The sequence below is a fragment of the Phyllobates terribilis genome, unplaced genomic scaffold (genome assembly GCF_046119375.1).
Source record: "Phyllobates terribilis strain yellow unplaced genomic scaffold, ASM4611937v1 Scaffold_2__4_contigs__length_985480577, whole genome shotgun sequence".
NCBI lineage: Eukaryota > Metazoa > Chordata > Amphibia > Anura > Dendrobatidae > Phyllobates > Phyllobates terribilis.
Window position 1 is genome coordinate 482,610,587 of NW_027362762.1, and position 27,027 is coordinate 482,637,613.

Here is a 27,027-nt window from a genome sequence, read left to right on the forward strand (position 1 = left end):
CGCCTGTGATTTTCCATTCAGTAATTCCTTGCTTCATTTATTTTGACCCTTTTACTGTGGCTTCATTCTGAGAAAAATAAATACCAGAGGCTAAGAGCTGAAATCTCAAATGCTCTTATTCGGTATATTGGAGTTGTTCGGTCGTTAAATTCACTTGTTTAATGGATGATTCTTTGCATGGAGGATGGATGGATGTACATATATTTCAGTTGCATAATAGAATTTTGGATCCAAATCTTCTATTTTCTTTATTTATGTAAATGAACTGAAAACGAGTCCGCCAACATTTTATAAAAATTGGGGTCTTCAGCTTCTCCTCGCACTGTCTGGTTCTGGACTGTCATGGGCTAGTGCCTCCTGTCATTTCCTCATGTTACCGGTGACCCTGTTTCAGTGTAGATTTTCTTCCAGTTACCAAAGTTGCTTTATTATTATGCAGATGTTTTACTTATGTAATTGTTATAATGTGTTTTACTGAGTTCTAATTGTTGGGTATTACCATTACATATCCATGTACTATCATGTGTACACGTAGATACGCCTGTAATGAAATTGTATATATTTGATAACATTGGATAATATCTATTTTTGTCAATATAATGTGGGTGTGAGACTGAAGTGTCACAGAGGTGACAGGTGAAAAAGTGGACGGTAAAAGGTCTGAGGTGCCACTCATTGGAAGCAAAGGTTGCTGGTGATACAGTGCCTACAAGTAGTATTCAACCCCCTGCAGATTTAGCTGGTTGACACATGCGGAATTAACTTGGCATTGTGACATTTGTACTGTAGATCAGCCTGGAAGTGGGAAATGCACTGCAGCAAATTTTGTTTTGTTTTTTTTGTTTTTTGTTTTTTTAAAACGTAAAAAGTTAATTCAGAGTGTCATTTATTATTCAACCCCTCAAACCACAAGAATTCTGTTTGGTCCCCCTAAAGTATGAAGAAGTAGTTCAGGCACCAAGAGTAATGAACTTCACATGTGTGGATTAAAGATCTCTTTTGCCAGCCTTTTCTGACTATTTAAGACCCTCCCCAAACTTGTGAACAGCACTCAGACATGGTCAACATGGGAAAGACAAAGGAGCATTCCAAGGCCATCAGAGACAAGATCGTGGAGGGTCACAAGGCTGGCAAGGGGTACAAAACCCTTTCCAAGGAGTTGGGCCTACCTGTCTCCACTGTTGGGAGCATCATCCGTAAGTGGAAGGCTTATGGAACTACTGTTAGCCTTCCACGGCCAAGACAGCCTTTGAAAGTGTCCTCCCGTGCCGAGGCCAGGCTTTTCCGAAGAGTCAAGGCTAACCCAAGGACAACAAGGAAGGAGCTCCGGGAAGATCTCATGGCAGTGGGGACATTGGTTTCAGTCAATACCATAAGTAACGTACTCCACCGCAATGGTCTCCGTTCCAGACGAGCCCGTAAGGTACCTTTACTTTCAAAGCGTCATGTCAAGGCTCGTCTACAGTTTGCTCATGATCACTTGGAGGACTCTGAGACAGACTGGTTCAAGGTTCTATGGTCTGATGAGACCAAGATCGAGATCTTTGGTGCCAACCACACACGTGACATTTGGAGACTGGATGGCACTGCATACGACCCCAAGAATACCATCCCTACAGTCAAGCATGGTGGTGGCAGCATCATGCTGTGGGGCTGTTTCTCTGCCAAGGGGCCTGGCCATCTGGTCCGCATCCATGGGAAGATGGATAGCACGGCCTACCTGGAGATTTTGGCCAAGAACCTCCGCTCCTCCATCAAGGATCTTAAGATGGGTCGTAATTTCATCTTCCAACAAGACAACGACCCAAAGCACACAGCCAAGAAAACCAAGGCCTAGTTCAATAGGGAAAAAGTCAAGGTGTTGGAGTGGCCTAGTCAGTCTCCTGACCTTAACCCAATTGAAAACTTGTGGAAGGAGCTCAAGAATAAAGTCCACATGAGACACCCAAAGAACCTAGGTAACTTGGAGAAGATCTGCATGGAGGAGTGGGCCAAGATAACTCCACAGACCTGTGCCGGCCTGATCAGGTCTTATAAAAGACGATTATTAGCTGTAATTGCAAACGAGGGTTATTCCACAAAATATTAAACATAGGGGTTGTATAATAATTGACCCACACTTTTATGTTTAAAATTTAATAAAATTCAACTGAGCAACATAACTTTTTGGTTTGTAAGATTTATGCTTCTGTTCATAAAACCTACTCTCGTTTGCAGTTTGAAGGCTCTAACTTATTTGCATCTTATCAAACCAGCTAAATCTTCAGGGGGTTGAATACTACTTGTAGGCACTGTATAACTGGGTATGAGGGCAGTGTGGACTCGCCATGTATGCCAATGCCCCTGGTGACATGACAAAGTCCATAGAAAAGGTCCTGTTTTCCTCCAAACACTCATAGATGGATGCAAAATGGTGGATTGCTGTGGAGCTTAGAAGAACGTGTCTTCATCATAGTAAGCTAAAAGTGAAGGTAAAGCCACATGTACACGTTCAGTATTTGGTCAGTATTTTACATCAGTATTTGTAAGCCAAAACCAGGTGAGGAACAATCAGAGGAAAAGTATAATAGAAACACGTCACCACTTCTGTATTTATCACCCACTCCTGGTTCTGGCTTACAAATACTGATGTAAAATACTGACCAAATACTGAACGTGGGAACGTGGCCTAAGACTTGCTATACACGGTGCGCTACCCCTCACCTCAGGTCTATAGTGAAGGTCATAGACCAGCAAAGCAGGACGCACAGCTTATACTGCGGTTGGTGTAGTTTGTTCCTTTTGAGAAGACTAGCCCACCTGCAAGACAGAGTACCACCCTTACAGGGAGAGGGCGAGGACTGCCACCACAGGGGGAGCAAGGAGGCCTATTACTTTGTGCATCTGCTGACTAGGCTAAGGTTAGTCACAGCACAGAGGAGAGGCTTCATTCTGACTGTGAGGATAGCCACACCAGAGGAGTCTGCATGCTGATGCTTTTCAGTGAACAGGTTTGCACCACATTTACCACCATGTTGGTGCCAGTAAGTTGGCAGTGGTGATGCAATTGACATGTGACATGGTCCCAAACTTGGAAAAAAAAACAGAAATCCATCAAGTTCAGTCTTCCTTGACGAGTTACAAATTCTCTATCACTAGATTATTTATAACTCATAAAGCCATTTTTTTATTAGAAACGCATCTAGCCCGTATTTATATGTAGTATGGCATTCCACATTCTGAATGCACTAACTGCAAAGAACCCTTTCCTATTTAGATGCCAGAATCACCTTTTCTTCATGCATAGGAATGCCCCTGGTCCTTTGTCAGGTAAATCATGTGCCACTCTTTCATTATGGCCCACACATATATTTATACATGTAAATGAGATCGCCTCTGATAAACAAGTCCAACTTTTCTAACCTCTCATTATAGGAGACGTCTTTTATCCCATGTAATGATCTAGCTACCAGACTCTGAACCGATTTTAGCTTTCCAATGTCCTTTTTAAAATGTGGAGCTCAAAATTGGATCCTATATTCAAGATGTGGCCTTGTGTAAGGGAGCAGCCGATGCTGGGCTGGTAATTGCAGAAGGAGTGAGTACTGCCAGAAACCTTAAAGGGATTTTCCACTTTTAAAAATGTGGTCTGTAAATGACAGAACCCTAGTAAAGTAACAAAATCAGAACGTATTCACCCTCCCCAGGTCCAGCACCGCTGCTTCTGTCTTAGTGTTTTGGCTGCTGTGGTGACGTCACATTGACAGTGCACAACATCCCTGAAGCGTCAATCACTGAGCTCAATGACTCATGCATTAGCAGAGACGCTGAGTTTAAGAATTGGCTGCTCCGGTGATGTGAGCTGTGAACATGACCTCACTGCTGCAGTCAAAATAATGACATATAAGCAATGGCAGAGAGCCAGTGATGGACCCGGGGAGCTATTTCACAAATAAGTTCTCTCATTTGGAGACGACTTTTTTAAGAGTGGAAATTCCCTTTAATTTATTTAATGTGATGCGTATCACAGTTATATCCCAAACATAGGATGATTATGGGTTGGATGTACAATCCTCTCATCTGCAGCTCCGATGTTCTCTGACGGTTTTTGTTTACTTGGCTGCAGCAATGATGTCCTGTCTTCACATGTGACCGCTTGCAGCCAATCACTGTCACGTAATGCTCTCCTGAAAAATGACTTTGGTAGCTTATTATCTTAAAACACATTGATACCCTACCTCTTATTCAAAAGGTCTGGTGGAAAGTAAGGGATCTGCAGAGAATAACTGGGTGCACCACGTGTATTTCTATATGTGATACTCCTTGGATCACAGAACTATGTTCTTTAGAGGGTTTTAATACATGGTTATATAAAGTGATTAAATGTGTGACTTACAATTAGGTTTGGAGCTGAAACTATTTAATTACATGCAGCTGCCTTCCCCTTTGCTCATTTCTATAAGTACCCACCACTGAGTCATGTAAACAGTGCAGATGTTATGGTAAAACCCTTTACCCCCGAGGGTGGTTTGCACGTTAATGACCAGGCCAAATTTTACAATTCTGACCACCGTCACTTTATGAGGTAATTACTCTGGAACGCTTCAACGGATCCCCCTGATTCTAAGAATGTTCTTTCGTGACATATTGTACTTCATGGTAATGGTAAAATTTCTTCAATATTACTTGTGTTTATTTGTGAAAAAAAAAGAAAATTTAGTGAAAATTTTGCAATTTTCAAACCTTAAATTATTATGCCCTTAAATCAGAGAGAGATGTCACACAAAATAGTTAATAAATAACATTTCCCACATGTCTACTTTACATCAGCACAATTTTTTAAACAAAAATTTTTTTTGTTAGTTTGTTAGGAAGTTATAAGGGTTCACAAAGGTAACAGGAAAAATTGCACCATACAATTCGATTTACAATTTCTCCTGAGTACGCCGTTACCCCATATAAGAGGGAAAACTACTGTTTTGGCGCAAGGCAGGGCTCTAAAGGGAAGGACATTCATTTGACTTTTTGAATGGAAAATTTGCTGGAACAATGTCGCGTTTGGAGAGTCCATGATGTGCCTAAACAGTGGAAACCCCCAAAAGTGACCCCATTTATGAAACTAGACCCCTCAAGGAATTTATCTAACATGTGGTGAGCACCTTGAACCCCCAGGTGCTTCACAGAATTTTACAACTTTGATCAGTGAAAATGAAAAAATATATATTTTTCACACAAAAATTTAGTTTTAACCTCAAATAATTTCATTTTCACAAGGATAGCAGGAGAAAATGGACCCCAAAATTTGCTGTACAATTTCTCCTGAGTACACTGATACCCCATATGTGGTCGAAAACTACTTTTGAGGCACAGCGCAAAGCTCAGAAGGGAAGAAGCGCCATATTGGAGTTCAGATTTTGCTGGAATGGTTTGATGGGGCCGTGTCACATTGACAGAGACCCTGAGGTGCCAGGACAACAGAAACCCCCATATGTCACTATACTTTACAAACTACACCCCCAATAAATTCATCTAGGGGTGCAGTGATCATATTGACACGACATATGCCTCAGAATTTTATACCACTGGGCGGTGAAGACAGAATAAATTACATTTTTACCACTAAAATGTTATTTTAGCCCCAGGTTTTTAATTTTTCTAAGGGCTAATAGGAGACATTTTTACCTTAGTGCGCCAATACCCTACCTGTAATTGGGAAATACTTTTCAGGCACAGTGCAAAGCTGAAAAGAGAAGGAGCGCCATATTATAGTGCAGATTTTACTGTTATGGTTAAAGGGGTCATGACCCACTGGGAGAGCCCTTGAGGTGCCAGAACAGCAGAACCCCCCATAAGTGACCCCATTTTACAAACTACACCTCTCAACGATTCATCTAGGCGTGAAGTGATCATATTGACAGTATGGGTGTGTCATAGTATTTTATACCATTGGACAGTGAAGAAAAAATAATTACCGTACATTTTTACCACCAAAATGTTGTTTTAGCCCCAGATTTTCCATTTTTACACGGGGAAGTGGGTAAAAATGGCGCCAAAATTTGTCCCACAATTTCTGCTGAACGTGGCAATTCCCCATATGTGGTACAGTACTGCTTAGTCACAAGGCAAGACTCGGAGTGCTATTTGCCTCCTGGAGTGCAGATTTTCCTAGAACAGCTTGCGGACTCCATATACAGAGCCCCTAAGTACTGGAAGAGCAGAATCCCCCCTCAATTGACCCAATTATGGAAATTATACCCCTTTCGGAATTTATGACGATTTTGACTCAGTGGATGTTGCTGCTGAGTGAAAATTGCAAACTGCCATTTTAGTGACCAGTACGTTGTAGTGACCAATACATTGTAGTGAGTGACCAGTACGCTGTAGTAACTAGTACGCTGTAGTGACCAGTACGCTGTAGTGCACAGCTCATGCTTCTGGAGACACTCACCAATAAATTAGGCGGGCTCTCATCACTACAGAAATGCCAAACGTGAACACCAACTGTGGTTTAGGCACACTAGGGCTCAGAATGGAGGAGGGCATTTGGATTTGGGAGTGCAGAATTTATTGGATTTATTTTGGGGGGGCGAGTAGCCATAGCACTTTTCCAGAGCCTTTGTACTACCAGTAACGTGGAAGCCCCTATATTTCCGTTAACAGATGATGGACCTGAGTGGGGGCTTTTTTTTTGGATTGAGTTGAAGCTTTTGTTGGGAACATTTTATATTACATTTGGGATCACATTTATCCTGCGCTCCATGCTGAGCACTAATATCGGGGTTTCCATCTAAATCTCCGAATGACGTGATTCAGATGAAATCTACGAGGGATCCATTTACTATAATGAGGCAGCAGAGTAACTCTGGACTCCATCTGGCCTCTGTTCAGTGTTGTTCTTCTTTTCAGAAGTGCACAAAACTGTGGCCGACCGCACTTTTATGCACGCCTGAAAAGATGGACACTGCCGGATCACAAGTCAGATGGCATCCACAGTGCTTACATCTGCCTCATTATAGGGAATCTTCCGCCAGAGTTTCCGTCTGAATCATGTATTTCAGAGATTTACATGGAAACCCTAGTGTACGCGCTCAGCGCAGACGCAGGATAAATGAGCCATACTGTGATCTTTGGGAGGCAGAATGAACAAATCAACAGTAGATCAAGAATTGGTTTTATTTATTTTTTACGCTGTTCTTTGTGCTGTATAAGTGATTAAACAACTTTATTCTTCAGGTCGCATGTCGGTGCGATTACAGCGATACCAGATTTATATCGGGATTTTATGTTTGGCTGCTGTCACACACTAAAAGACACCTTTTTTGCAAAAACTAGTTTTTGCATTGCCATATTTTGAGAGCTATAATTTTTCCATATTTCGGCTGACAGAGTCATGCAAGGGCTTGTTTTTTGCGGGATGACTTGACGTTTTTATTGGTACCATTTTCAGGAACATGACATTTTTTGATCGCTTTCAATTCTGATTTTTGGGAGGTAAAATGAACAAAACCCAGCAATTCAGAAATAGTTTTTTGGGGGAGGGGGTGTTATGCCGTTCCACGTGTGGTAAAATTGATAAGATGACTTTATTCTTCGGATCAGTACGATTTCAGCGATAACATATTTATATAGTTTATGTTTTGGCGCTTTTACACAATAAAAACTTTTATGGAAAACTTTATTATTTTTGCATTGCTGTATTCTGAGAGCTATAACTTTTTTATTTTTCTGCTGACCGAGCTGTGTGGTGACTTGTTTTTTGTGGGACAAGATGGTGTTTTCAGTGATACCATTTTATTTATATTAGTTTTTTTATTGCGTTTTATTCCACTTTTTGTTTAGTGGTATGATGAAAAAGAATCGTTTTTTGCCCCAGTTTTGATTTTATTTTTTTTTGTGTTCACTGAAGGGGTTAACTCGTGTGACAATTTTATGGGGCAGGTCATGTTTTTTTTACTTTTTTACTTAGTCCCACTATGGGACTTTCACTTTCTGCAGTCTGATTGCAGTTATAAAGCATAGCAATGCCTGATCATTGCTATGCCTTATAACTGTCGGTTCTGCACTGACACAAGTTAGTTAGATCATGCACTGTGCATAATCTAACTAACTTGCTAGTGCCTGGAGACCTGGATGTCATTGTAGCGGTGCCTGAATGACACCATCGACGTGGTGGTCAAATGTGGCCTGATTCTCCAACAGCATTTTTTCAACTGCTTGTATTACGATCTTCACATCCATTTGGGCCAAGATGGCTCGCCCATCCCATTCTGGGGTTGTGGCCTCTTCCGTTTCGACCGTGACTGCCAGGGTCCAGACAGCATCATCTACCGAGGTCAGTGTCACTTCTTTCTGACTCAGCACTTCACTTCAATGTAGATACACACAAGCCAGCTCCACTCCTGGGGTTAAACAGACTTCTCTCTGTCCCACATTCACGGCTCTGATGGGTATTTGTCCATTATGGACCACTGCTAATGTACGAGCTACCTTTTATCATTCTGACCTACTTCTCCTAGACTCACTAGTTCAATGACCACCTCCATGCCTTCAAGGTTGCGGAATGTTCCCACAGGCAGTGACAGAATGGTCTCCCGACAAGGAGGGAGGGAGAGGGATGTCCTTCCTGGCACTCGAACAACTCCCACAGACTGGTGTACAGGGACGCCTTTTTGTGTCCCACAAACACAGATCAGTCATTGGAATGCTTTCTGGGTAGGTTTTTGCGGAGTAGCCTGTTTCCAGTAGCCAGGCCCCCGTTTAGTGAACATGATCTGGTCCAACTCTCGCAGGATATTCATGCCCATTATCACCGGTACATCTTCTTTGAATGGCTTGGGAGCCAGCAAAATGCCTTTTCTCCCACATCTTGTCCATATAACCGCACATTCATCCACACGACCCCTGTCATGGGGATCGGTTGCTGATTAGCCGCTGTTACCCGGATCAACGTCTCCCGCTCTGGCTTGGCCATTGTTGTAAAGAAATGGTAGAAGTAAGACTCGGGCATGGTCGTTACCTGTTGTTATGATCTGCAAACAAGAACTAAGGAAAGAAGGGGAAAGCTTTCCCTACAGTAAGACTAAGCTGAATCCCTACGATGTAGCGGGCTGCCTGTTCCTAGCGAACAGACCCGCCTTAGTCCTAGGCTAGTCTGAACGAAGACCTATAGAATAAAGGAAATGGGTCCCTAAAAGAACTAAGGACTGGAACAAAAATGGGATACCGCCTGAACAGAGAAAGTTGTTGCAGAAAACAAAAGAAAAACTGACAAAAGGTACTAGAGGTCCCAAAGGACCAAGCGAACTGAGAGATATGGGCACCGAAGCACCTGGCTAGCAAAACAGTCAAACAACACTGAAGTCCAGCACAGCCAAAAAGGCGGTGCTGGAATATAAAGGCAGATGGTCACGGGACCGCAAAACACAAGATGGAAAAAACAAACAGGAGGGTTCTAACACCTGTGACCCAGTATCCACTAAGCAGTCCACTGGGATGCCTTCAAACTCAGCTCGCAGGATGGGACATCCTGCAACCAGATGTTCAGAATTATGCTGGGTGGCTTGTTCCTCTACCTCCCCCGCAGTACGTCCGACTACTGTGGGTGCCGGAAGTTTAACAGCGGTTCTAGGTGTCTTTGCAAATCACTCCGACACCCTCTAGCGAACTGCCCTCTACGTCCACACCGCCAACACTGTGTGTCCTGACAATCATTTCTTTGTCTGTATGTAAAAGGTGCACTTGGAACCTGACCAGCTGGCCTTGGTGGAAGACGCTGGGGTTCCGGATAGATTGGTGCAGACTGAGGGCCTGCCGGTGGATGATATTGAGGAACTTGGTAGAACGGTCCACACCCAGGCATAGTAGGTGGAGGGTTAGGGTTAGGTTCAGAAACATGAGGAAAGGCCCAATAAGGATTTTGCAGGGCCGGGTAAGTGGCCTCTGAAGCGGGGCCGGTCCCAATCCATCTTTCTATTAGAGTCAACTTTTCTTGCATATCATTCAGGGAACTCTGCAGGTTTTCTACTACTCTGATCAGTGTCTCTTCACTCCTCACGCCCCTGAGGGGCTCGTATCACTCCAGAAGCATAGCTTTCTTCTTTGCTTCGGGCCCCCGCCTCTGCCAATATTTTTCAAAAGCTTAAGAGAGGATCCACTCTAACTCGCTCACACAAGACCTGTTTCAGGGGAGTACTGTAGAGTCCCAAGATAAATTGTTCTCGTAGTATCTGGTCCACAGATCCCATGCCGCTTACTCCATCTGTCTCTTTCTTTTGCACTTCTGCTAGTACTTCCTGTAATGCCATGGCATATTGGGAGACGCCTTCCCCTTCCTGCTGCAGTCGATAGAAAAACTTTGCCCGGAGGTGCCCTGCACTTGCTGTTTCACCGTATATCTCCTCCAGAAATGTCACCATCTCTTTCAAGGTGGTACACGTGGCTTCAGGTTGCAGGAAGATGTTTCTGTGGGCCTCATCCTCCAGGGCGGCCAGAGTGATCTCCACTTGCAGTTCTGGGCTGACATTATAAATCTTCGCAATGCTCTGCAATCTGGTCACCCAGTCGGGCAGTGGCATATTTTGGTCATCAAATTTGGGTAACACACTAAACAACGTGCTCATAGGGAGGGCTCTTGCAGGGGTTCCACCATTGCCTGCGGTACTCACATTAGCCACATTGTTGTCGGCCGCCTCCATCTCTGTGACCGTACCCTGCTCGCAGCGCCACTTGTAGTGGTGCCTGAACGACACCAGCGGGCAGGTCTCAAATACGGTACAGTAGACGAGGAGACAGAAACACCGGCTTGATTGAGAGACAGAGGATTATATGCTGGAAAATAAGACTAACAGTTGTAATGATAAATACAATAGTGGTTACAAGAAGAGATATCTGGAGCATGTCACACAAGCCGTGCTCCAGCTATGGCAATGCAAATTACAATACAAACAGTAAAAAACAATTTCTAGCAACTACTCTCTGCTAATTTCCTATGTGGCTTCTGATAATCGGGCCACGCTGCTACAGCGCCCTAACTAGAGAAACCTGCTCTAAACCCTAACACAGTTTGACACCGGTGTCACACTCACAGTTTTGTAGTCTTAGAAGAGGGTCTTAGAACTGCTACTTGGTTGTGATGCAATGAAGCAGAGTTTGTTGTGTTGAGCTCTTCCTTCAGGTTAATAGATCTGTCCTCTTCCAGATGCGGGCAAGTTTCATTCCCACTTTTAATGTTGAAGGATTACTGGTAGCACAGAGTAGTTTTCCTCCATCAGATTACAGGCACTCAGGGAGAATTACCCTGGATATGCAATGTGCCTCTTTCCTTCTGACACGGTCCTAGAGATCGATCCTGTGGTAAACGGACACTATCTTTTCTCTTGTTGGGACAGACTTAATTTCTTGCCTGTCTCTTTCTCAGGGCAGCAGTTGGCTCACCATGGCAAAAGTCTCTCACAGCATCCACGAGTCCCCCTCATTCGTTGTTCAATTTAAATCAACTGCCACACGTCCCAACCAACACCCTGCAGGCTACAGGGGGGAAAGAACTAGTCCACGTACACACAAATCAGAGGGGGGTATTGTCTCTTAAAATAACAGTGTAATTGAGTTGGTAGTCTGACTAGGGGCCAACCCCCTACATCATCATGACGATGTCGGGTCACCATGGAATCGATCAAGCCCCCGCGACTTCACGTGGGGGCACCGATCCAAGAGCAGAGGGGCTTCTCCCCCTCTGCCTGCCAGCTAAATGCTGCAATCACTAGTGATCACAGCATTTAGGGGGTTAACCATGGCAACGATCAGGACCCTGACTGCGCTGGGTCTTCGATCCAAGAGCAGGGGGGCTTTTGTCCCTCTGCTCGCTCGCTAAATGCAGTGATCACAGCATTTAGGGGGTCAAAGTGCTGGGAGGTGTGCGGGCACCACTCCTGGCACTGTCGGGTGTTAGCTGTCAGAATCAGCTGATACGCTGCGGTGATCGCACACGCACAGCCTGTGTGCGTGCAAAATCGCCTGGACGTACTCAGTACGTCTAAGGTCGATAAGTACTTACCAACCAGGACGTACTAAGTACTTCCAATGTCGGGAAGGGGTTAAGAGTAAACATAATTAAAATTTTTATTTCAGAAATCAATAGTAAACATGAAAATAAGCAACTTTGTAATATATTTTATCAGGGAAATCTGCTTCTACATTACTGAGATAGGAGATTGTAGTTGGTGCTGATAAGATTCTATGTAGATAAGAGGTGGGAGGAGCTTTGCCTCTAGCTCCTTCTCTCCCCTCCCCTCCTCCCCTCCACATAGAGTATTATCTGTAGCAACTGCCATCTCCTATCTCAGTAATATAACATTCTGTCCTCACTGAATACAGATTTTATCCGGGAATTTGGAATTTTGATAATAACTGATCTGTACTGGTGAAGAAAAATGCAGATCTCACTGATAAGATACATTACAAAGTTTCTTGTTTTCATATTTACTATGGATTTATGAAATAAAAATTAAAATGACGGTTACTTTATTACTTTTTTTATTAGGGAGATTTATCAAGCTAAATGCACCAACAAACTATATTCCATGACAAAGGGTGTGGTTTAGTGGAAGGGCGTGGTCTATGGTGTGCTAAAAAATGCACCACTTATAAGTGGATAGCCTGAAGATGTGCCACATTTATCAAACAGCATGAACCATGATGATAATTCTGGAGCATTTTAAGGCTATGTTCACACATCATGTTTTTTTTCACCATTTTGTTTCTGCATCAAAACCTGATCTCTTGCCAGGAGGTTGTTCAGAATTTTCTTGCTTGTTTTTTGGCGCATTTTTAGTGCGTTTTCACTGTCCTTTTGTACCTTTTATGGATGTACATAAAGTTCAGTAAAAAAAAAAAAATCTCATTCTGGTTTTGGCACAAAAAACGCTGAAAAACTTGATAGCTGCGTTTTTGTCACCACCCATTACTACCAATGGGTGAAAAAAATGCTGAAAAAACACTGAAAGAAGCGATATGCTCTATTTTGCAAAAAAAAACAAACATGCAAAGCACAAAATCATGAACAAAAAAAAACCATGATGTGTGCATGAGATATCTGGAATCTCATAGACTTTGCTTGTACTGTGGAACGCAGCTGAAAATTTGCATAAAAAACGCATCAAAAAGGCTGAAAAAACCATGATGTGTGAACATAGCCTAGGACGTTCTAGTTGAAGTTAGCACTGTTTAAGAATTAGACAGTGTAGAGAATTGTGCCCCATTGTCTCTCACATCTGTATTCGTTGCACATGGAATATAGAATGCCAGAATTTCTTTGCAAAATATTTTTTGCTGCTTCTCTATTATGCCACAGATGCTGGATGCACAATGCTGATTTGCTTTAATTGCTGATAGTGAGATGTAGGCTGGAGGTGGTGGTCTCATTAATTACAAATCCTGGTGGTTGTAGATTTTAAAATAAGTCTGTCAATACAGAATGACTGTTCAAACCAAGTACAGGCGCTCAGTGAATCATCGTGGGGCCAATCATTTCAGTCACCTTCCCACCTGCTTGCTTTCCCTCTATCTGTACCTGCCCCCCTTTTCTTTGATTGACAGCTCTGACTTTATAGAGCCAAAGATGGGCAGCAATAGAGAGAAAACAAGCAGGAGGGAAAGTGCACTTAAGGGCAACCTGTCACCAGGTTCTCCCAATATAAAGTACGGCCACCACCTTTAACCCCTTAATGACCAGAGCATTTTCCATTTTTGCGCTTTTCCGTTTTTGCTCCCCTTCTTTCCAGAGCCTTCTTTCTTTTTTGTTCAATATGGCCGTGTGAGGGCTTATTTTTTGCGGGACGAGTTGTACTTTTAAACGCCATCACTGGTTTTACCATATCCTGTACGGGAAAACGGAAAAAAAAATCCAAATGCGGTGGTTTCTTTTGTTTTTTTACCACATTCACTGAATGCTAAAACTGACCTGCCATTATTATTCTCCAGGTCACTACAAGTTCGTAGACACCAAACATGTATAGGTTCTTTTTTATTTAAGTGGTGACAAAAAATGTCAAAGTTTGCTAAAAAAAAAAAAAAAAGATGGCACCATTTTCCGAGACCCGTAGCATCTCCATCTTTCGGGATCTGGGGCCGAGTGAGGGCTTATTTTTTGCGTGCCGGGCTGACGTTTTAATTGATACCACTTTAGAGTAGATCCGATGTTTTGATCGCCCGTTATTGCATTTTATTGCAATGTTGCAGCGACCAAAAAAACGTAATTCTGGCGTTTGGAATTTTTTTATCATTACACCGTTTACCGATCAGATTAATTCTTTTTTTATATTGATAGATCATGTGATTCTGAATGCTGCGATATCAAATCTGTGTATGTGGGGTTTATTTTTTATTATTTTATTTTGAATGGGGTGAAAGGAGGGTGATTTAAGCTTTTATATTTTTAATTTTTTTTTTATATTTTTAAAAACATTTTTTTACACTTTTTTGCATGCATCAATAGTATCTATAGGAGACTAGAAACAGCAGCAGTCCGATCGCCTCTGCTACATAGAGGCAATGAGCAGATCGCCTCTATATAGTAGAAATGCTCACTTGCTATGAGCGCTGACCACTGGGTGGCGCTCATAGCAAGCGAGACATGACAACCACAGGGATCTGCTGCAGACCCCGATGGGCGGGGCCTAGGACGCGCTTCCCGGAAGCGCGCGTTGAATGCCGCTGTCAGAGATTGACAGCGGCATTTAACTGGTTAACAGCCGCGGGTGGATCACGATTCCACCCGTGGCTGTTGCGGGCACATGTCAGCTGTATAAATCAGCTGATATGTGCCCGGTTCAGTGCGGGCTCAGCGCCGGAGCCCGCGCTGAACAGGGGGTGCCGATGTGGTGCATACTATTACGTACCACGTAAAAGGGGTTAAGTCCTCTTTTACAGTAGTCTTTCAAGCTGTATAGAAGTCCCCAATCCCCTCTGCATAGCACAAAAAATGCTTTTATTATTCCCCCATATGGTGCGGTCCGGTCTGATGGACGTCGCTGTTCTTGTTTCGGCGACTCCTCTATCGTCACAATCACCATCCTCCTGCTTGCTCCATGAGGATGACGCGTCCTACATCATCCACAGTGTCTCCAATCGCCCTCCTGTGCAGGCGCACTTCTCTGCCCTGCTGTGGTCAGAACAAAGTACTGTAATGTGCATGTGCTGGGAGAGGCCAAAGAGCGCTGGTGACCCAGAAATAAAGCTGATGCATGTGTGTTACAATACTTTGTTCTGACCTCAGAAGGGCAGAACAAAGTACGCTTGTGCAGGAGTCTGATTAGGGGACACAGTTTGGATGATTTAGGACACGCCATCCACATGAAGTAAGTAGGAGGACAGCGATTGAGAGAGGACACGCCAAAGCAAGAACAGCGACGCACATCAGGTTGAACTGTGCCATATGGGGTGATAATAAAAGGTATTTTTTGTGCTATGCAGAGGGGAATGGGGACTTATGTAGCTTACCAGAATAATGTAAAAGAGGCCTTCAAGAAGTTGTCCACTACTAGGACAACCTCTTCTCATACCACACGCTTGGCCTTGATAAAATAAAAAGCTTATACTCACCTCCCATGCCAGCGCCGTTCCACTAGTGTCAGCACTCGCGTTCCCGGGGCTCTGGTGTAGTTGTTATGACACGTGAGCCTGGTGCCCAATCAGCGCTGGCGCCACTGGTCCCACTTTTTGGCAAATCAAACATTAAGAGGAAGTGATAGAGCAGCCACAACCCTTACTTCCTCTTGATGATCGATTTGTCCGAAGGCGGGGACAGTGACGCCAGCGCTGATTGGGCGCCAGGCTCAAGTGTCATAGCAACCACACCAGAGCCCCAGGAACGTGAGTGCTGACACTGCAGGAGCGGTGCTGGCATGGGAGGTGAGTATAAGCTTTTTATTTTATTGGCGCCAAACATTTAGATCAAGAAGAGGTTGTGCTAGTAGTGGACAACCTCTTTAATGGTGGGGCTGTACTTCATATTGGGAAAACCTGGTGACAGGTTCCCTTTAAATGTTTGGCCAAGCCAAGGAGGTACCAAGCACCTGTACTTGGTTTGAACAGTAAATCTGTGTTGACAGGTTCCCTGTAACCTGTTGGTCTTGTTTTGTTAAAATATTTATTAAAAACTCAATAAAGATTACATGAATTATAAAAAAAAAAATCTAACAGTGATAAAAACCACTATCAAAATTTGTAAGAACATAAAAAGCGTTTATACTGCATAAATTGCAATCAAACAAAAATACAGTTTATAGGTTTATTTTAGCATTGGAAAAGGGCACCTAGTTACTTTGAAATACATTTGCCTATTGTATTTTTTGGAGGGTATTAGAGCATATTAAAGGGATCCTTGCCCTTGGCTCTCTGCTTATGTCTTAAAACATCCCTGCTTTCTGGCATCTATCATTAATTAATGCCCTGCAGAAGGCACTGGTACAGCTTATTGTTTACACATGGTTGCATCATTTTTATGAATCCTTCTCTAGTCTCTATTTCTAGGCTTGTACAGGAAGACAATATTTGCAATCAGATGCCAACACTCGCACTGTTTGATAGGAAAAGCTTGAGAAGTCTCCTTTTTTATATGTGACAAACTGATGAAAATCTGATCATAAACACTGATGAAACTCGTTCCATTGTTTTGTGCATGAGAAAAGTCACTTTTGAATGAGCCTTTGGTGATATAAGAATGCAGGTTACAATCATGTAAGATTGGTAACCATTAAAAAGTAACACTGGTCCATGTGATTTATTGAAACCAGTTGCCAGCAATGTAAGTGAGCACTGAATTAGCATTTGGGGTTGTGATACAGCCATCAGTGAGACCTTGGTCTGGAGGGGTGCATTGTGTTACATCACATAGAATCTACTTATTTCTACCTTTCAGATACTAAGCTTGGGCCGGAAGTTTTCAGATTTGATACCGGTGCTGAAGCCACATCCACCAGGCTGAGTGAACGATATTACTTACTACGTCCAGAAGTGGTGGAGAGTTACTTATACTTGTGGAGATTGACACACAACCCCAAGTATAGACAATGGGGCTGGGAGATTGTTCAGGTATGATACTTCCATTTCAGTAAAACTAATTTTCAAAGTTATTGTGAGATATTAACTTTTGCATGAAACCATGTTGGTTTGTGTCTTTCGTTTCCCAATGAAATGAGTATTTCTAACATAGGCATGTAAAATCTAAAGATAATAACTATACTATCTCCTATATGTATATGTACTTATATTGTCAATGTGGCATCAATTTGACGCAAAAAACATAAAATTAGTTAATTGGCGCCAATTCAATGGCATGTCATTCATAGACTACCAATTTACTGTTAATTGGGCCAGAGGCACGCACTAACCATATGGCATACAGATGTCCACTGTTGAATTGGGGTGCTAAGGGCCCACAAGTAACAATGACTCTGGGGCCCACTGTTCAGCTACATGCAAATATTACATTATTCTTGTAACATCTGTGCTGGTTCCTGTCTCCTCTGGCTCTGCTTTGGCCGCTAGGCAGTGCCACGCCTTTTGCAGGTGAAGCGTGACACCGACAGTCCTGTTTTACACCCAGGACTTTTGGTGCCGCTAGAACAGGGAGCTATGGGTTTGTTCGGTTTTGATTACCCCTTTCTGAGAGCCCTGGGAGCAGTTATCTACTATTTAAACCGGATGATCTCTGAGTTCTGCTTAGCTGGCTTGTAGCTCTAATCCTTGCTCTTCTGTTGTCTTACTGATTTCTTTTATTTTCTGACCTCAACTTGAATGTTGATCATTCGCTTACTTTCTGTTTTTGTCCCCGACATGACCTCTTGGCACTGACCCCACATGGCAACCCTTCTTGCCTTCAGCTTGCTCCACCGGTCAGCAGCTACTCTATGGCCCCAGCCCAGGAGCCTTTGTGTAAGTCCACATCCCTGCACAGGGGTTAAAGGTAGAAGGCCAGGGCAACTGCTGAGATCTGGTAAATGGAGTGGCTTGAGCTAAGCCTGCCTGTTGAAGCTCTATTTACAGCTGCCAGGCTGCCATGAACAGTGCAACCATGACAATCCTCATTCACAAATGTACCTTCTACATAATAATAAATAAGGTAGATTGTTAAATGAATGATTAGGTGCTGCAAGTGTATTGTGCCAACTACTGCTCATATAGCGGGATGAGGGTCCGACTCCTACACATGGGCCCACTGGGGGATTCACTTGTTCCTCGGTGTACCAGTCCGAGCCTGCACATGACTATAGTAACAACTGTTTTGTATATATAATGTTATTGCCCCATAATTACTTCCTTATCTACCAATGGTGACTAACCTAAAGAAGAACATATAAAAACAGCACAGTAGTAGAGCTGTGATCATTTCATTTTCTATATATTGAGACTAGCTAGGAAAGTATATTTATGATGTGATGTGTATGTTAGGAACACAGTAAAACTGCATGCTTAAACGAATCATTTTTTATTGTACATGACATAATCTCTTGTAACACATTGCATACTCTCTCGGCATTCCCCACTGTTCCATTCATTTTCCTTTGGTCTAATCTCTGCTGCACTCATCCTCTTGTTGAATTGAGCTGAAAATCTTCACCTCATTTTGCTTCAAACCAAAACAAACCACAGTTATCAGTCTGTATCAGATATGACAACAAGTGGCCTCAAGAAAAAACCTCAAGTTACAAAAAAGCCAATGCCTTTATGTTCTTCCTATTAGCAAGAAATCAGAAATCATTACTAAGAGCATTAGGGATGGCTGCCAGGAGAATGTCATGTTTAATAAAGTCATTTTGCCAGTGTAATTGACTTTGGCTTTTCTTGTTGAAAATATAATGGATAGCTTTTGTCTATTAAAAATAATGTGTCAATTATAAATGGGTTGTCTACTTTTCCATAACATCTTTGTATTGTACCACCCTGAGCTGGCACTTCTGATCAGCTGGTGAGAGTGAACCTGCATGTTCTTAGCGGCCCCATTATGTGAACATACTCTAACAGGACAACTAATTTTATACATTTTGCAGAATATTTTACCCTAATTGGTTCTGAAGCCATTAAAGACCATCTCCTTTGCAATTAGTTTGTGAACTTTGACAATCTAAGCCTGACTAGTCTATATTCCTTCATATTTATTAGTTCATCTCATAAAGATCATTATGGGATAGTGATTATCTATTCTCCCAGTGTCGGACTGGGGTACCAAGGGCCCACCAGTAACCAACTCCAGGGCCCCACTTATCAACTACGGTACATGCTAATGTGACATTATCCCAGTCTTGCACAGGGGTCAACCAGAGAATTCTCCTGTTCTCCTGTGGGCCTGTGCAAGCCTGCCTACTGTGATAATTTTTAATATACTAGAACTGTTAGCCTAAATTCAGACATTGGAGTTTCGTAGTCCGAGTACGCCAAATGCCTTTGAAGTTGTTGAGTTTGGGTTAGAGGACCATGCGGCCTGTCTGTGAAATTCAACCTTACCAGAGCTAACCATAGTCTTGTGATAACTGTCACGCCTGACTTCTCCATAAACATGCATGCTCAGACTGGCTAAGCATGCATGTTTAAATAAGTGGAAACGGAGATAACCAACATGTCTAATCCTTCTCCATAAGAGCTATTGAGTAGACACATAAGACATGACATTTTTGACACCTGCAGACTAAATCATTGGGATCTGTACAAAAAATAAATAAATCTATGTCTGTAGGCAGAAGTACTGTACAGCCCTTAAACACTTAAAGGGAACCTGTCATGTCCTAGCTACTATCTACACGGCCCCCATTGGTTCGTTAGTGATGCAATGTGCATCATTAACAAGCTTTTTTCATTAAAAGTAGTGCAAATATAGTGATTCTATAATATTTAATTGCTTATATTCTACCTGCTCGTTTTCAGTCATAGGGGTGTGATCCTCATATTCAGTCAATGCTGGCGCCGCCCACATATTTGAAATTTGCTCCCTGCGAGAGCTGATATTTGTGGGGCGCATGCACAGATTTACATGTCCTGCCGCTGCTCCCCGCGCGTGCGTAGTGACCTGCGAGAAGTACACAGCCTCACTGCGCATGCACTGGGACCCAAAGCCGGACATGTAAAACTGTGCATGCGCCCCACAAATATCAGCGCTCGCCGGGAGCAAATTTCAAAAACGTGGGCGGCGCCAGCATTGACTGAATATGAGGATCACACCCCTATGACTGAAAAAGAGCATGTAAGGTACAAGTAATAAAATGTTGTAGAATCATTATATTTGACCAATTTTAATGAAAAAAGCTTGCTAGTGATGCATATTGCATCACTAACAACGCTATGGGGGCAGTGCAGATAGTAGATAGGACATGACAGGTTCCCTTTAAGCCTTGATTACACGCTGTGTTTTTCCCACTTTGTTTCCCCACACTTTTTTTTACACTGGAAAACGTAGCGTTTTATAGTACCAGCAAAGTGAGTGAGATTTCTGAAACCTCATACACATGCTACAACCCCTGGTAAAAATTATGGAATCACCGGGCTCGGAGGATGTTCATTCAGTTGTTTAATGTTGTTGAAAAAAAGCAGATCACAGACATGGCACAAAACTAAAGTCATTTTAAATGGCAACTTTAGGGCTTTAAGAAACACTAAAAGAAATCAAGATTAAAAATATGGTACTCAGTAAGGGTCATTTTTTTCAGACCAAGCAGAGGGAAAAAATTATGGAATCACTCAACTCTGAGGAAAAAATTATGGAATCATGAAAAACAAACACACAAAAGAACACTCCAATACATCACTAGTATTTTGTTGCACCACCTCTGGCTTTAATAACAGCTTGCAGTCTCTGAGGCATGGACTTAATGAGTGACAAACAGTACTCTTCATCAATCTGGCTCCAACTTTCTCTGATTGCTGTTTCCAGATCAGCTTTCAGGTTGGAGCCTTGTCATGGACCATTTTCTTTAACTTCCACCAAAGATTTTCATTTGGATTGAGATCCGGACTATTTGCAGGCCATGACATTGACCTTATGTGTCTTCTTTCAAGGAATGTTTTCACAGTTTTTGCTCTATGGCAGGATGCATTATCATCTTGAAAAATGATGTCATCACCCCCAAACATCCTTTCAATTGATGGGATAGGAAAACTGTCCAAAATATCAATGTAAACTTGGGCATTTATTGAAGATGTAATGACAGCCATCTCCCCAGTGCCTTTACCTGACTTGCAGCCCCATATCATCAATGACTGGAAATTTGCATGTTCTCTTCATGCAGTCATCCTTATAAATCTCATTGGAACGGCACCAAACAAAAGTTCCAGCATCATCACCTTGCCCAATGCAGATTCGCAATTCATCACTGAATATGACTTTCATCCAGTCATCCACAGTCCACAATTGCTTTTCCTTAGCCCATTGTAACCTAGTTTTTTTCTGTTTAGGTGTTAATGTTGGTTTTTGTTTAGCTTTTCTGTATGTAAATCCCATTTCCTTTAGGCGGTTTCTTACAGTTCGGTCACAGACATTGACTCCAGTTTCCTCCCATTCGTTCCTCATTTGTTTTGTTATGCATTTCCTGTTTTGGAGACATATTGCTTTAAGTTTCCGGTCTTGACACTTTGATGTCTTCCTTGGTCTACCAGTATTTTGCCTTTAACAACCTTCCCATGTTGTTTGTATTTGGTCCAGATTTTAGACACAGCTGACTATGAACAACCTGTTATGATCTGCAACAAGAACTAAGGAGAGAAGGGGAAAGCTTTCCCTACAGTAAGACTAAGCTGAATCCCTACGATGTAGCGGGCAGCCTGTTCCTAGTGAACAGACCCGCCTTAGTCCTAGGCTAGTCTGAACAAAGACCTATAGAATGAAGGGAAGGGGTCCCTAAAAGAACTAAGGACTGGAACAAAAAGGGACACCTCCTGAACAGAGAAAGTTGTTGCAGAAACCGAAAGATAAACTGACAAAAGGTATTAGAGGTCCTAAAGGACCAAGTGAACTGAGAGATAGGCACCGGAGCACCTGGCTAGCAAAACAGTCAAACAACACTGAAGTTCAGCACAGCCAAAAAGGTGGAGCTGGAATATAAAGGCAGATGGTCACGTGACCGCAAAACGCAAGATGGAAAAAACAAACAGGAGAGTTCTAACAGTACCCCCTCTTTTAAGAGGATCCTCTGGATCCTCCAGGTCCCGGCCTATCCGGCAACCTCTTGTGGAAAGCTCTAACAAGCCTAGGAGCAGAGACATCATCCGCCCTTACCCAGGAGTTATCTTCGGGACCGAAACTCTTCCAGGAGATGAGATACTGTACTCTCCCTCTATGCCATCTAGAATTCAAGATACGTGAAATTTCATATTCGCCGTCTTCCACCACAGGAGGAACTGAGACAGTGGCATCCCTATCAGATACATCCGCCTTTTTCAAGGAAACATGAAACACAGGATTAATGTTCCAGGAAGTAGGAACATCCAACCTAACCGCAGATGGGTTAACAACCTGAAGCACTTTAAATGGACCCACAAACTTAGGACCCAGTTTTTTAGAGGGAATCCTCAACCGCAGGTTCCTTGAGGACAAACAAACCATGTCACCCACAGCAAACAAAACCTCCTTACGTTTCCTGTCAAAATACTTCTTGGACTTCTTGTTAGCCTCTTGAAGGTTGCAATGTACATTAGTCCAAACTCTTTCCAAATCACTGGAATAATTCTCCTCCTCCGGCACCGCCGACCCCAATTTGGAGAATGAACCAAAAGACGGATGTCTCCCAGTACAACAAAAAAAAGGAGAACATCCAACTGAGGAAGATATATGATTGTTAAGAGCAAATTCTGCGAGAGGCAGAAACTCAGACCACACCTCTTGATTGTCTGCCATAAAACAACGCAAAAACTGTTCAACATTCTGGTTCTTTCTTTCAGTCTGTCCATTAGTCTCAACAACCAACATGAAAATCCGACAAAGAGGTCAATAATATTTAGTTAAAAAAGACATTTATTGTGACAATTTGGGTACATGGCGGCAAAGAAAAAGAGAGCACACACACATAGTGATACCATATTACAATAAGAGAATATTGAATGTTTTTTTACACAGTAAAGACCAAAAGTTTGGACACACCTTCTCATTTAAAGACTTTTCTGTATTTTCATGACTATGAAAATTGTATATTCACACTGAAGGCATCAAAACTATGAATTAACACATGTGGAATTATATGCTTAACAAAAAAGTGTGAAACAGCTGAAAATATGTCTTATATTCTAGGTTCTTCAAAGTAGCCACCTTTTGCTTTGATGACTGCTTTGCACATTCTTGGCATTCTCTTGATGAGCTTCAAGAGGTAGTCACCGGAAATGGTCTTCCAACAATCTTGAAGGGGTTCCCAGAGATGCTTAGCACTTGTTGGCCCTTTTGCCTTCACTCTGCGGTCCAGCTCACACCAAACCATCTCGATTGGGTTCAGGTCTGGTGACTGTGGAGGCCAGGTCATCTGGCTTAGCACCCCATCACTCTCCTTCTTGGTCAAATAGCCCTTACACAGCCTGGAGGTGTGTTTGGGGTCATTGTCCTGTTGAAAAATAAATGATGGTCCAACTAGACGCAAACCAGATGTAATAGCATGCCGCTGCAAGATGCTGTGGTAGCCATGCTGGTTCAGTATGCCTTCAATTTTGAATAAATCCCCAACAGTGTCACCAGCAAAGCACCCCCACACCATCACACCTCCTCCTCCATGCTTCATGGTGGGAACCAGGCATGTAGAGTCCATCCGTTCACCTTTTCTGCATCGCACAAAGACACGGTGGTTGGAACCAAAGATCTCAAATTTGGACTCATCAGACCAAAGCACAGATTTTCACTGGTCTAATGTCCATTCCTTGTGTTCTTTAGCCCAAAGAAGTCTCTTCTGCTTGTTGCCTGTCCTTAGCAGTGGTTTCCTAGCAGCTATTTTACCATGAAGGCCTGCTGCCCAAAGTCTCCTCTTAACAGTTGTTGTAGAGATGTGTCTGCTGCTAGAACTCTGTGTGTCATTGACCTGGTCTCTAATCTGAGCTGCTGTTAACCTGTGATTTCTGAGGCTGGCGACTCGGATAAACTTATCCTCAGAAGCAGAGGTGACTCTTGGTCTTCCTTTCCTGGGGCGGTCCTCATGTGAGCCAGTTTCTTTGTAGCCCTTGATGGTTTTTGCAACTGCACTTGGGGACACTTTCAAAGTTTTCCCAATTTTTCGCACTGACTGACCTTCATTTCTTAAAGTAATGATGGCCACTCGTTTTTCTTTACTTAGCTGCTTTTTTCTTGCCATAATACAATGTCTAGCTGTCTATTCAGTAGGACTATCAGCTGTGTATCAGCCAGACTTCTGCACAACACAACTGATGGTCCCAACCCCATTTATAAGGCAAGAAATCCCACTTAATAAACCTGACAGGGCACACCTGTGAAGTGAAAACCATTTCCGGTGACTACCTCTTGAAGCTCATCAAGAGAATGCCAAGAGTGTGCAAAGCAGTCATCAAAGCAAAAGGTGGCTACTTTGAAGAACCTAGAATATAAGACATATTTTCAGTTGTTTCACACTTTTTTGTTAAGTATATAATTCCACATGTGTTAATTCATAGTTTTGATGCCTTCAGTGTGAATGTACAATTTTCATAGTCATGAAAATACAGAAAAATCTTTAAATGAGAAGGTGTGTCCAAACTTTTGGTCTGTACTGTAATTCCACATGTGTTAATTCATAATTTTGATGCCTTCAGTGTGAATGTACAATTTTCATAGTCATGAAAATACAGAAAAATCTTTAAATGAGAAGGTGTGTCCAAGCTTTTGGTCTGTACTGTATATATATAGTATAACTATAAAAAAGAGAGACACCAGGGCTAGATGGCAGTAGCTTCAACTATACTTGTGAATGTCAATGGTATGTCCCAGCTCATGCAGTAAAAAAAATTAAATCCCAGGCAATTAAAGCCAGTATGGGCATAACCAGGATTATAACCTTCAGTATATATATCAGGGGATAATTTGTGTCAAGACTAATTAGTTCACAAATGACATCAATACTGATTGGTAAATGTCCACCATATATACAGTACAGACCAAAAGTTTGGATACACCTTCTCATTTAAAGATTTTTCTGTATTTTCATGACTATGAAAATTGTACATTCACACTGAAGGCATCAAAACTATGAATTAACACGTGGAATTATATACTTAACAAAAAAGTGTGAAACAACTGAAAATATGTCTTATATTCTAGGTTCTTCAAAGTAACCACCTTTTGCTTTGATGACTGCTTTGCACACTCTTGGCATTCTCTTGATGAGCTTCAAGAGGTAGTCACCGGAAATGGTTTTTCAACAATCTTGAAGGAGTTCCCAGAGATGCTTAGCACTTGTTGGCCCTTTTGCCTTCACTCTGCGGTCCAACTCACCCCAAACCATCTCGATTGGGTTCAGGTCTGGTGACTGTGGAGGCCAGGTCATCTGGCGTAGCACCCCATCACTCTCCTGCTTGGTCAAATAGCCCTTACACAGCCTGGAGGTGTGTTTGGGGTCATTGTCCTGTTGAAAAATAAATGATGGTCCAACTAAATGCAAACGGGATGGAATAGCATGTCGCTGCAAGATGCTGTGGTAGCCATGCTGGTTCAGTATGCCTTCAATTTTGAATAAATCTCCAACAGTGTCACCAGCAAAGTACCCCCACACCATCACACCTCCTCCTCCATGCTTCACGGTGGGAACCAGGCATGTAGAGTCCATCCGTTCACCTTTTCTGCGTCACACAAAGACACGGTGGTTGGAACCAAAGATCTCAAATTTGGACTCATCAGACCAAAGCACAGATTTCCACTGGTCTAATGTCCATTCCTTGTGTTATTTAGCCCAAACAAGTCTCTTCTGCTTGTTGCCTGTCCTTAGCAGTGGTTTCCTAGCAGCTATTTTACCATGAAGGCCTGCTGCCCAAAGTGTCCTCTTAACAGTTGTTGTAGAGATGTGTCTGCTGCTAGAACTCTGTGTGGCATTGACCTGGTCTCTAATCTGAGCTGCTGTTAACCTGCGATTTCTGAGGCAGGTGACTCAGATAAACTTACCCTCAGAAGCAGAGGTGACTCTTGGTCTTCTTTTCCTGGGGCGGTCCTCATGTGAGCCAGTTTCTTTGTAGCGCTTGATGGCTTTTGCAACTGCACTTGGGGACACTTTCAAAGTTTTCCCAATTTTTCAGACTGACTAACCTTCATTTCTTAAAGTAATGATGGCCACTCATTTTTCTTTACTTAGCTGCTTTTTTCTTGCCATAATACAAATACTAACAGTCTATTCAGTAGGACTATAAGCTGTGTATCCTTCTGACTTCTGCACAACACAACTGATGGTCCCAACCCCATTTATAAGGCAAGAAATCCCACTTATTAAACCTGACAGGGCACACCTGTGAAGTGAAAACCATTTCTGGTGACTACCTCTTGAAGCTCATCAAGAGAATGCAAAGAAGAATGTGCAAAGCAGTCATCAAAGCAAAAGGTGGCTACTTTGAAGAACCTAGAATATAAGACATATTTTCAGTTGTTTCACACTTTTTTGTTAAGTATATAATTCAACATGTGTTAATTCATAGTTTTGATGCCTTCAGTGTGAATGTACAATTTTCAAAGTCATGAAAATACAGAAAAATCTTTAAAATGAGAAGGTGTGTCCAAACTTTGGGTCTGTACTGTATATTGTGTTCAAATGGTTCATACCTGGTTTTTGGGACATGCACATATGGTAATAGCTCTGGGCTCAATGGTCCTACTAATGGTGCGGCGCTCACCCCGACGTGCATTTCGGTGTGTCCTTCATCTTGATATGTGTATATACTGAAGGTTATAATCCTGGTTACACCCATGGGGAGTGTTAGATGGAGCATCATCTTGAGCTTTTAGAATCCCATTCTCTAAAACGGAGTCCAATGCCGCCACCACAACTCCTTTCTGTAAAATGTTCTCCTCATTCTCGGCACCAACCGCAGGAGAGAAGCTGCGAGATAAAGCAT

General features: G+C 42.6%; 1 protein-coding gene across 2 annotated transcripts in view; it reads left to right on the forward strand.

Annotated features, from left to right (window-relative positions):
• The window catches only part of MAN1C1 (mannosidase alpha class 1C member 1), a 222,328-nt gene that overhangs the window by 166,601 nt on the left and 28,700 nt on the right, over nt 1-27,027 (forward strand). For both annotated transcript variants that reach the window (XM_073665861.1, XM_073665862.1), the window contains one exon: nt 16,895-17,067. In XM_073665861.1, coding sequence (XP_073521962.1) covers nt 16,895-17,067 — 173 coding nt within the window. The remainder of the gene's footprint in view (nt 1-16,894; nt 17,068-27,027) is intronic.